The following is a 12,609-nucleotide window of genomic DNA, read 5'->3' on the forward strand; positions in this document are numbered from 1 at the left end:
TTAATGTTGTTATTGTCAAATAGAAGCGGATTATCATGCGGTTCGCAATGAAATGTACAGTTTAGATGAACAAGACAGGAAAAGCGCGACAGATGAAATCGTCAATACTAAAATATGCAATTCGTGTGACGTCATCGAATTTGAGCAAATCACGTCGGGGTTTTGCGTCACGTGATCGCGCTTGAGCAATCACGCAGATGTTCTGTCCCGTTCGGGTTATTACGTCATTTCCGGCGCCGCGCCATCCATAGCGCGTTTCTCTGTTTATGTCAATACACTCTGTAGTCTGTATTGGCGACCTCAAACTACCTTTAGTGGGTTAGTTTTGGCGTCCGTTAACTACTTGACCAGGTAACTTTCCTTCCACTGCTGACGACTTCATTTTCCACCTGAGAGACGATGCTTCGAAAAACCCTACAAGCGGCAGTTACGGGACTCGAGTCCACTTCACGGCTCTTTCCGTTACAGCTGTCCACAGGTGATGAGGGAGGGAAGGAGGAGGAGGAGGGAGGTTAAGGAGGAAGGTGGGTGATGTACAGCGAAGGGAGAAGGACTGCATAGGAGGAAGCGTTACCAGGGCAACGGGGGCCTTGGGATGATGGTAAATGGAAGCTTCGATATTGCAAGGGGACACTGCGGATAAGGGAGAACGTGGTTTATAGTCACTGTGGTTTGAGAACGTGGTTAATAGTCACTGTGGTTCGAGAACGTGGTTAATAGTCACTGTGGTTTGAGAACGTGGTTAATAGTCACTGTGGTTCGAGAACGTGGTTAATAGTCACTGTGGTTTGAGAACGTGGTTAATAGTCACTGTGGTTCGAGAACGTGGTTAATAGTCACTGTGGTTTGAGAACGTGGTTAATAGTCACTGTGGTTCGAGAACGTAGTTAATAGTCACTGTGGTTTGAGAAAGTGGTTAATAGTCACTGTGGTTTGAGAACGTGGTTAATAGTCACTGTGGTTTGAGAACGTGGTTAATAGTCGCTGTGGTTTGAGAACGTGGTTAATAGTCACTGTGGTTTCAGAACGTGGTTAATAGTCACTGTGGTTTGAGAACGTGGTTAATAGTCACTGTGGTTTTAGAACGTGGTTAATAGTCACTGTGGTTCGAGAACGTGGTTAATAGTCACTGTGGTTCGAGAATGTGGTTAATAGTCACTGTGGTTTGAGAATGTGGTTATTAGTCACTGTGGTTGAGGGAGAACATGGTTATTTGTCACTGTGGTTCGAGAACGTAGTTAATAGTCACTGTGGTTTGAGAAAGTGGTTAATAGTCACTGTGGTTTGAGAACGTGGTTAATAGTCACTGTGGTTTGAGAACGTGGTTAATAGTCGCTGTGGTTTGAGAACGTGGTTAATAGTCACTGTGGTTTCAGAACGTGGTTAATAGTCACTGTGGTTTGAGAACGTGGTTAATAGTCACTGTGGTTTTAGAACGTGGTTAATAGTCACTGTGGTTCGAGAACGTGGTTAATAGTCACTGTGGTTCGAGAATGTGGTTAATAGTCACTGTGGTTTGAGAATGTGGTTATTAGTCACTGTGGTTTGAGAACGTGGTTATTCGTCACTGTGGCTCGAGAACGGGGTTAATGGTCACTGTGGCTCGAGAACGGGGTTAATAGTCACTGTTGTTCGAGAATGTGGTTAATAGTCACTGTGGTTTGAAAACGTGGTTAATAGTCACTGTGGTTCGAGAATGTGGTTAATAGTCACTGTGGTTTGAGAATGTGGTTAATAGTCACTGTGGTTTGAGAATGTGGTTATTAGTCACTGTGGTTTGAGAACGTGGTTATTAGTCACTGTGGTTTGAGAACGTGGTTATTCGTCACTGTGGCTCGAGAACGGGGTTAATGGTCACTGTGGCTCGAGAACGGGGTTAATAGTCACTGTGGTTCGAGAATGTGGTTAATAGTCACTGTGGTTTGAGAATGTGGTTATTAGTCACTGTGGTTTGAGAACGTGGTTATTCGTCACTGTGGCTCGAGAACGGGGTTAATGGTCACTGTGGCTCGAGAACGGGGTTAATAGTCACTGTTGTTCGAGAATGTGGTTAATAGTCACTGTGGTTTGAAAACGTGGTTAATAGTCACTGTGGTTTGAGAACATGGTTAATAGTCACTGTGGTTAAGGGAGAACGTGGTTATTAGTCACTGTGGTTTGAGAACGTTGTGATTAGTCACTGTGCTTTGAGAACGTGGTTAATAGTCACTGTGGTTTGAGAACGTGGTTAATAGTCATTGTGTTTAAGGGAGAACGTGATTAGAAGTCACTGTGGTTTGAGAACATGGTTAATAGTCACTGTGGTTTGATAACGTGGTTAATAGTCACTGTGGTTTGATAACGTGGTTAATAGTCACTGTGGTTAAGGGGAGAACGTGGTCATTAGTCACTGGTTTAAGAACGTCATTATTAGTCATTGTGGTTTGAGAACATGGTTATTAGTCACTGTGGTTTGAGAACGTGGTTCTTAGTCACTGTGGTTTGAGAACTTGGTTATTAGTCACTGTCGTCAAGGGAGAACGTGGTTATTCGTCACTGTGGTTTGAGAACGTGGTTATTAGTCACTGTGGTTAAGGGAGAATGTGGTTATTTGTCACTGTGGTTTGTGAATGTCGTTATTAGTCACTGTGGTTTGTGAATGTCGTTATTAGTCACTGTGGTTTGAGAACATGGTTATTAGTCACTGTGGTTTGAGAAAGTGGTTAATAGTCACTGTTGTTGTTGTTGTTGTTGTTGTTGTTGTTGTTGTTAATAGTCACTGTGGTTTGAGAACGTGGTTATTAGTCACTGTGGTTTGAGAACGTGGTTATTAGTCACTGTGGTTTGAGAACGTGGTTATTAATCACTGTGGTTTGAGAACGTGCTTATTAGTCACTATGGTTTGAGAACGTGCTTATTAGTCACTGTGGTTAAGGGAGAACGTGGTTATTAGTCACTGTGGTTTGAGAACATGGTTATTAGTCACTGTGGTTGAGGGAGAACATGGTTATTTGTCACTGTGGTTTGAGAACGTGGTTATTAGTCACTGTGGTTAAGGGAGAACATGGTTATTTGTCACTGTGGTTTGAGAACGTGGTTATTAGTCACTGTGGTTTGAGAACGTGGTTATTTGTTACTGTGGTTTGAGAACGTGGTTATTAGTCACTGTGGTTTGAGAATGTGGTTATTAGTCACTGTGGTTTGAGAACGTGGTTATTAGTCACTGGTTCGAGAACGTGGTTAATCGTCACTGTGGTTCGAGAACATGGTTAATAGACACTGTGGTTTGAAAACGTGGTTAATAGTTACTGTGGTTTGAGAACATGGTTAATAGTCACTGTGGTTTGAGAATGTGGTTATTAGTCACTGTGGTTTGAGAACATGGTTATTATTCACTGTGGTTTGAGAACGTGGTTATTAGTCACTGTGGTTTGAGAACTTGGTTTTTAGTCACTGTGGTTTGAGAACGTGGTTATTAGTCACTGTGGTTTGAGAATGTGGTTATTAGTCACCGTGGTTTGAGAATGTGGTTATTAGTCACCGTGGTTTGAGAACGTGGTTATTAGTCACTGTCGTTTGAGAACGTGGTTATTATTCACTGTGGTTTAAGAACGTGGTTGTTAGTCACTGTGGTTTGAGAACGTGGTTAATAGTCACTGTCGTTTGAGAACGTGGTTATTATTCACTGTGGTTTGAGAACGTGGTTATTAGTCACTGTGGTTTGAGAACGTGGTTATTCGTCACTGTGGTTTGAGAACGTGGTTATTAGTCACTGTGGTTTAAGAACGTGGTTGTTAGTCACTGTGGTTTGAGAACGTGGTTATTAGTCACTGTGGTTTGAGAACGTGGTTATTCGTCACTGTCGTTTGAGAACGTGGTTATTATTCACTGTGGTTTAAGAACGTGGTTGTTAGTCACTGTGGTTTGAGAACGTGGTTATTAGTCACTGTGGTTTGAGAACGTGGTTATTCGTCACTGTGGTTTGAGAACGTGGTTATTAGTCACTGTGGTTTAAGAACGTGGTTGTTAGTCACTGTGGTTTGAGAACGTGGTTATTAGTCACTGTGGTTTGAGAACGTGGTTATTCGTCACTGTGGTTTGAGAACGTGGTTATTAGTCACTGTGGTTAAGGGAGAATGTGGTTATTTGTCACTGTGGTTTGTGAATGTCGTTATTAGTCACTGTGGTTTGAGAACATGGTTATTAGTCACTGTGGTTTTAGAACGTGGTTAATAGACACTGTGGTTCAAGAACATGGTTATTAGTCACTGTAGTTTGAGAAAGTGGTTAATAGTCACTGTTGTTGTTGTTGTTGTTGTTAATAGTCACTGTGGTTGAGAACGTGGTTATTAGTCACTGTGGTTGAGAACGTGGTTATTAGTCACTGTGGTTTGAGAACGTGGTTATTAGTCACTGTGGTTAAGGGAGAACGTGGTTATTAGTCACTGTGGTTTGAGAACATGGTTATTAGTCACTGTGGTTGAGGGAGAACATGGTTATTTGTCACTGTGGTTTGAGAACGTGGTTATTAGTCACTGTGGTTCGAGAACGTGGTTATTTGTCACTGTGGTTTGAGAACGTGGTTATTAGTCACTGTGGTTTTATAACGTGGTTAATAGTCACTGTGGTTCGAGAACGTGGTTAATAGTCACTGTGGTTTGAGAACTTAGTTAATTGTCACTGTGGTTTGAGAACATGGTTATTCGTCACTGTGGTTTGAGAACTTGGTTATTAGTCACTGTGGTTTGAGAACGTGGTTATTTGTTACTGTGGTTTGAGAACGTGGTTATTAGTCACTGTGGTTTGAGAATGTGGTTATTAGTCACTGTGGTTTGAGAACGTGGTTATTAGTCACTGTGGTTTGAAAACGTGGTTAATAGTTACTGTGGTTTGAGAACATGGTTAATAGTCACTGTGGTTTGAGAATGTGGTTATTAGTCACTGTGGTTTGAGAACATGGTTAATAGTTACTGTGGTTTGAGAACATGGTTAATAGTCACTGTGGTTTGAGAATGTGGTTATTAGTCACTGTGGTTTGAGAACATGGTTATTATTCACTGTGGTTTGAGAACGTAGTTATTAGTCACTGTGGTTTGAGAACTTGGTTTTTAGTCACTGTGGTTTGAGAACGTGGTTATTTGTTACTGTGGTTTGAGAACGTGGTTATTAGTCACTGTGGTTTGAGAATGTGGTTATTAGTCACCGTGGTTTGAGAATGTGGTTATTAGTCACCATGGTTTGAGAACGTGGTTATTAGTCACTGTCGTTTGAGAACGTGGTTATTATTCACTGTGGTTTGAGAACGTGGTTGTTAGTCACTGTGGTTTGAGAACGTGGTTATTAGGCACTGTCGTTTGAGAACGTGGTTATTATTCACTGTGGTTTGAGAACGTGGTTATTAGTCACTGTGGTTTGAGAACGTGGTTATTAGTCACTGTCGTTTGAGAACGTGGTTATTAGTCATCACTGTGGTTGAGGGACAACGTGGTTATCAGTCACTATGGTTTGAGAACGTGGTGATCAGGTACGACACATACAATTACGATTAAACTTCACCACTACGTTAATCACCCATGATGTACCAATGTTTGTTCCCAGCATTAAAAAAAAAATTGGGGTTTAACGCGGTCTATGGGGGAGGTTGCCCCCGAAAATAATATTTTCTTTCTTCTCAGAAACGCTAGGATTCGGAAGAGGGTCAGAGAGCGGTATTCAGGGCTGCAAAGCAGATAGCGAAAGAGAGGTGTGATGTGATGGGGGTGAGTTGCTTGAAGGATGAAGGTGGACAAATCGTTGTGGACCCAGATGGAATTAAAGGAAGATGGAAGAGATATATGGAAATGCTGTTGAATGCAGATGTGTGTACCCTGGTTTAGAATAGGTACACCGTATCCCTGCGTGCCGTAAGAGGCGACTAAGAGGGTTGGCGTCAGGAAGGGCATCCAGCCATAAAAACATTGCCTCAAAAAGAGAACCATGACAATTACAACTACATATGGGCAGGGTACAGCCCGAAGTGGAGATCGGTTTCTGAGGTTTGGGACATGGAATGTAGGGACAATGACAGGGAGATCAGGAGAAGTGGTGGAAGTATTGGTCAGAAGAAGAGTGGACATATGTTGTGTGCAAGAGATGAGATGGAAGGGAAGTGGTGTGAGAATGGTGAAGGGTAGGCAGGGACAGAAATACAAGTTTACGTGGCAAGGGTGCCCAGAGGGCGTGAATGGTGTTGGTGTCCTGTTTTCTGAGGAGTTTGTAGACAGTGTGGTGAGTGTGACTAGAGTGAGTGATAGGTTGATGATGGTGAAAATGATGATTGGAAAGCTCTTGGTGAACGTCATCTCGGGATATGCTCCGCAGGTTGGTCGGAGCGATGAAGGGAAGGACAAGTTCTGGTGTGCGATAGAGAAGCTGATGGAAAACGTGAAAGATGAGGAAGTTGTTGTGGTAGGAGGAGACCTAAATGGACATGTGGGAAGGAGTATGGACGGTTTTGAGGGAGTTCATGGGGGTTACGGATATGGTGTGAGAAATGGAGAAGGTGAAAGGATTTTGGAGATTGCTGATGGAGCTGATTTGTTGATTTGTAATACTCAGTTCCAGAAAGAGGATAATAAGCTTGTTACATACACGTCAGGTGGGTCGACGACAACCGTTGACTACCTGATGGTGCGTAGGCGAGATCGGGGGCAACTCCAGGACACAAAGGTGATCCCGGGTGGAGGAGGCTGTGTCACAGCACCACTTGGTTATCTGCGACGTAAGGGTGAAAGGTGCGAGGAGAGCTCGCCGGGTGAAGTACCAACCGAGAATGAAGGTGTGGAGGTTGAAAGAGGTGACAGTAAGGGAGGCATTAAAAGAGATGCTGAGTAGGGTAGAGGATGATGTGGTTGAGCTTGAAAGTGGTTGGATGTCAATGAAAGATAGTCTGTTGGGAGCCGTTGGTGAGGTATTTGGATGGACAAAAGGACGACCGAGGCACTCGGAAACATGGTGTTGGGATGATGAAGTTGGGAAGAGGATTGACGAGAAGAGGAAGAAGTTCAAGGAGTGGCAGAAGGCAAAGGGTACGGAAGCTGAAAAAGCAGAGCATGAAAGTTAGAAGGCAGCCAAGAAGGCTGCAAAGAAAGAGGTAGCAAAGGTGCAGGAGGCATGTAGGAAAATGTTCGGAGAACGCTTGGATTCAGAAGAGGGTCCGAGAGCGGTACATTCAGGATTGCAAAGCAGATAGCGAAAGAGGTGTGATGTGATGGGGGTGAGTTGCTTGAAGGATAACGTGGGACAAATCGTTGTGGACCCAGATGGAATTAAAGGTTTATTAAAGGTTAATTAAAGGTTTGCTTGTTTGTTTGATTTGTTTGTTTGATAAATGTTAGCTCTTTCACAAGCCTCGACTCTGTATACAAAAAAAAGAAAAAAAGAAAAAAAAAAGGAAGATCGCAAAGATATATGGAAATGCTGTTGAATACAGAGAATGAATGGGATGGCAACATAGAGAGTAACCCAGTTTTAGGACCGGCAGAGAAGACAACTGAGAAGGAAGTTGAGGTAGCGATAAAAGCAATGAAGAGTAGAAAAGCGGGAGGGCCGACGGGAGTTGTGGGAGATATGTTGAAGGCAGCAGGAAGTTGGGGTGTGAAGAGAATGGCAGAGATCTGTAATCTGGTGGTGAAAGAAGGTCGCATTCCAGTGGATTGGGAACTGAGTACTCTCGTCCCTCTATACAAGGGGAAAGGTGACCCTCTGGAGTGTGGCTCGTACCGAGTGATAAAGTTATTGGAGCATGGAATGAAGGTATTGGAAAGGGTGTTGGAGAGGAGGATAAGGAAGAAGGTGAAGATCGACGAAATGCAGTTTGGATTTATGCCAGGAAGAGGAACGACAGATGCGCTCTTTATTGTGAGGCAGTTGCAGGAGAAGTACATGGAGACGAGGAAGAAGTTGTTTCTTGTGTTTGTTGATCTGGAGAAAGCATTCGATGGGTTTCCACGCGAAGTAGTGGCATGGGCATTGAGGAAGTTAGGAGTGGAGGAATGGTTGATCAGAGTAGTGATGGCAATGTATGAAAGAGCGCGCACAGCTGTAAGGATGAAGGATGGGAACAGTGGTGAGTTTGAGGTGAAGGTGGGAGTGCATCAGGGGTCGGTACTAAGTCCACTACTATTTGTAGCTGTGATGGAGGTGCGGGCTCAGAACGTAAAGGAGGGTTTACCATGGGAGTTGTTGTATGCAGATGATCTTGTGTTGATTGCGGAAAGTATGAATGGACTGAAGGAGAAGATGAACAAGTGGAAGCAATGTATGGAGACAACAGGTCTGAAGGTGAATATCTGAAAGACCAAGGTGATGGCAAGTGGTAAAGCATGTGGTGAGGTGGAAAGAACTGGGAAGTGGCCGTGTGCTGTGTGCAGGAAGGGTGTCGGAGTGAACTCCATTCAATGTACAATGTGCGCTGAGTGGGTTCATCAAAAATGTAGTGGTTTGAGAGGGTCATTAACCGGTGTGGCAGCTACATTCAAGTGTAAGGTGTGCACAGAGGGAGCTTCAGATGGAGGAAATGTTGAGTTGGATCTTGGAGACGGCGTGAAGCTGGAAGGTGTGAAAACATTTTGCTGCCTCAGAGACATGCTGAATGGAGAAGGTGGATCAGACTCGTCAATGGTTGCTGGAGTGAGATGTGCACGGAAGAAGTTTCGGGAACTGAGTGGCGTGCTGATGAGGAGGGGAGTGTCGTTGAAGCTGAAGGGAAAGGTGTATGCTGCATGTGTGAGAAGTGTTATGATTTATGGGAGCGAGACATGGGTAATGAACGTAGAGCATCAACGAAGGCTGGAAAGGGTGGAAATGCGAATGGTTCGGTGGATGTGCGGAGTATCGTTGAGAGAGGGGAAGACATATGATGAATTGCGAAAGATGATGGGAATAGAGCCTGTGTCGGATGCTGTGAAGAGAAACAGGTTGACATGGTTTGGTCACATGTTGAGGAAGGATGAAAGTGACTGGTTGAGAAGAGTGATGGAAATGAATGGAGAAGGAAGTAGAGGACGGGTAAGACCAAGAAAGACTTGGTTAAAGATTGTGGAAGAAGAAATGCTGGCAAGGGGGTTAACAAGGAGAGATGCAGAAAATAGGGTAAATGGAGAAGATGGTCATGGGGACCGCAAGGCTAACCTCTGCTCTCGCAGGGAAATTGGCCTTAAAATGCCTGTTGTTGTTCTCAGAAACTACACATACAATTCCGATGAAACTTGACCCCAACATTCCGTTCATCATCCATGATGTACCAACGTGTTTGTTGAGGAATTAGAAAAATTGGGGTATGCGGAGGTTTTCGGGGTGATGGGGTTGCCCCTAAAATAGGTAATTTTTTTGTTTGTTTGTTTAAAGTCTTATGATTATGTTAGTGTGATTCTATCTGCTGTCCTGTCTTCTTGCAACCATTGCAATTGGTTTAAAATACCTTTAGTCAGTGCAGTATACTGTTTATTCTTCCAGGTGAGTGCCAGGGGTTTTGCCCCTCTTTTTTTTTTTTAATGAAAAAAACTTTGGTACATCACAAGTGGTGAAGGTTGTGGTGAAATTTCATCAAAATTGTGTGTGTAGTTTTGGAGAAAGGAAATACCTACTTTGGGGGGTTAAACAACCCCCCTTCTCCATGGACCCCTTTGATGAGCGCAGATTTTGATGCAGTCAATAAACCTTTGTTTGGTGTCAGATATGCAGCTTGTGGCAAAGTTTCATCAACATAGTGTTTGGTTCAAGCGATAATGAGTGATGTGTTTACAGACTCACTCACTGACTGACTGACATACAGTCACATGAAAAAGTAAGTACACCCCATGTAAAGTTTTGACTTTTTCAACATATTTCAACATACAGCTTTTTGATCTTCATTTCACCAATATTGATAGATAAAGGTGATATAATATAACAAATATCATGAAACATTTACATTTTGTAGTCCATTGTATAATTTAAATAAACATAAATGCAAATTTCGCATGTGGAAAAAGTAAGTACACCCTTGTCTCTAATAGGTGGTATTGCCCCCTTTGGCAGAAACAACCTCAAGTAGACGTTTCTTATAACTGTCTACCAGTCTCTGACATCGACTGGGAGAATTTTTGCCCACTCCTCCATGCAGAATTCTTTCAGCTGTGCGATGTTTGAGGGGTTTCTTGCATGCACAGCTCGTTTCAAATCCCCCCACAACATCTCGATGGGATTTAGATCCGGGCTTTGACTTGGCCATTCCAGAACCCTCCATTTCTTTCTTTTCAGCCATTCCTTGGTGGATTTCCTTTTATGTTTAGGGTCATTGTCATGTTGCAAGGTCCACCTTCGGTTGAGCTTCAACTCTCCGACAGATGGCCTCACATTATCCTCAAGCACCATCTGGCACAATGAAGAATTCATAGTGGATTCTATGATGGTGAGCTGCCCAGGCCCTGATTCAGCAAAGCTGCCCCAAACCATAATATTTCCACCACCATGCTTTACAGTTGGTATCAGGTTCTTGTGGTCAAATGCTGTCTTTGGTTTTCGCCAAACATGTCCTCTGGTACTGTGGCCAAATTGCTCTACCTTTGACTCATCTGTCCAGAGCACATTGTTCCAGAAGTGCTGGTCTTTGCCTCGGTGTTCATTGGCAAACTTTAGTCTTGCCCTGATGTTCTTTCTGGACAGCAAAGGTTTCCTCCTGGTACACCTCCCATGTAGATCAAATTTGTGCAGCCTCTTTCTAATGGTAGACTCGTGCAGTTTCACATCAACAGTGGCAAGAGCTACCTGTAGGTCCCGTGATGACATTCTGGGGTTCTTAGAGACTTCTTTCAGCATCTTGCGGTCTGCTCTCAGGCTGAACTTGCTGGGGCGGCCTGGCCTGAACAAGTTGACAGTTGTTTGGAATCTTCTCCACTTGTAGATGATCTTCCGGACAGTCGAATGATTGATTTCAAATTGTTTGGAGATCTTTTTAAATCCCTTCCCAGACTCGTCGGCATCTATAACCTTCTTTCTGAAGGCCTCAGGGAGCTCTTTTGATCTAGGCATGGTGACGCCACACACTTCAACAACAAAGAGCAAACCAAACTAAATGTCTGAGGTTTAAATAAGACAGGTTCCTCCAAGATCCTCTCTAACGATGTTCTAATCATTTGCACCTGAGCTGGTGCACCTGATTCTAATTTTAGGTATTTGAAGTAGTGATAAATGTAGGGGTGTACTTACTTTTTCCACATGCAAAATTTGCATTTATGTTTATTTAAATTATACAATAGACTACAAAATGTAAATGTTTCATGATATTTGTTATATTATATCACCTTTATCTATCAATATTGTTGAAATGAAGATCAAATAGCTGTATGTTGAAATATGTTGAAAAAGTCAAAACTTTACTTGGGGTGTACTTACTTTGGGTGACTGTACCTACGGCATAAGCTCACTGGCCGAAAGTCCAGGTGAGCTCACAATTGTAATTGAGTGGGGTTATATTAAAAGGTGAGTATAATAGTTATCGAGTGGGGTTATAATTAAAGGGTTAGTATGATAGTTATCGATTTGGGTTATGATTAAAGGGTTACTATAATAGTTATTGACCGGGGTTATGATTAAAGGGTTCGTGTAATAGTTATTGTTTGGGGTTATGATTAAACGGTTAGTATAACTAGCATGACTCTGTGTGCCTCACCACACGTCGTTTCAGAGGGGTAGGCATCTTTGACCATGTCTGCTTTCTCAGGGAGTGAGGGATGGTGGGAATGGTGGGTGAGGTTTTGTGGTGGTGATGGTGGAGATGGTGGAATGGGGATCATGGGGGAATTGTGGAGGAGGGATGGGGTGGATGGTGATTGGGGGATGGTGAGGGAGAGCGTCCAAAATTGGGTCTTCGGGGTATTTTGGGTCTTCGGGGTGTTTTGGGTCTTCGGGATATTTTGGGTCTTCGGGGTATTTTGGGTCTTTGGGGTATTTTGGGTCTTTGGGGTATTTTGGGTCTTTGGAGTATTTTGGGTCTTTTGGTTCCTCTGGGTCTTTAAGGGTCTTTGGGGTATTTTGGTTCTTCGGAGTCGTTAAGGGTCTTTCGGATCTTCGGGGTGTTTTGGTGTCTTCAGGGTATTTTGGGTCTTTAAGGGTCTTTTGGGTCTTCGGGGTATTTCAGGGTGTTTTCGGTATTTGTGCTATTTTGGGTCTTCGGGGTCTTTAAGGTTCTTCAGGGTCTTTTCGCTATTTTGGGCCTTTGAGGTATTTTTGGTCTTTAATGTCTTCGGGGTCTTCAGAGTCTTTTGGGTCTTCAGAGTCTTTTGGGTCTTTGGAGTATTTTGGGTCTACATGGGCTTTTGGGTATTAAGGGTGTTTTGATTCCTCTGAGTCTTTAAGGGTCTTTGGGGTATTTTGGGTAATCAGGGTCTTTAAGGGTCTTTTTTTTTTGTTGTTGTTGTTGTTGTTGTTGTTGTTGTTGTAGTATACAACTCGTGAAAAGTGAAAGAGTCTTTTGGGTCTTCGTGGTATTTTGAGTCTTTGTAGTACAAGTGTGTTTTGGGTTTTCAGGGGTCTTGCTGGTCTTCGGGGACTTAAAGGGTCGTCAAAGGTCTGAGGGGTCTCATCAGTCTATAGGGTCAAAAGGTAAAT

At 43.3% G+C, this 12,609-nt stretch overlaps 1 protein-coding gene across 1 annotated transcript in view; it reads left to right on the forward strand.

The window, feature by feature from the left end:
• The first annotated feature begins 151 nt into the window (after positions 1 to 151).
• NFS1 (NFS1 cysteine desulfurase) overlaps positions 152 to 12,609 on the forward strand; it is a 129,152-nt gene continuing 116,694 nt past the window's right edge. Inside the window, exon 1 of the mRNA XM_068108839.2 lies at positions 152 to 478. Coding sequence (XP_067964940.1) covers positions 400 to 478 — 79 coding nt within the window. The 5' untranslated portion in view covers positions 152 to 399. The remainder of the gene's footprint in view (positions 479 to 12,609) is intronic.

Source organism: Myxine glutinosa, chromosome 2, assembly GCF_964187855.1.
Source record: "Myxine glutinosa chromosome 2, kmMyxGlut1.1, whole genome shotgun sequence".
In the NCBI taxonomy this organism is placed as follows: domain Eukaryota; kingdom Metazoa; phylum Chordata; class Myxini; order Myxiniformes; family Myxinidae; genus Myxine; species Myxine glutinosa.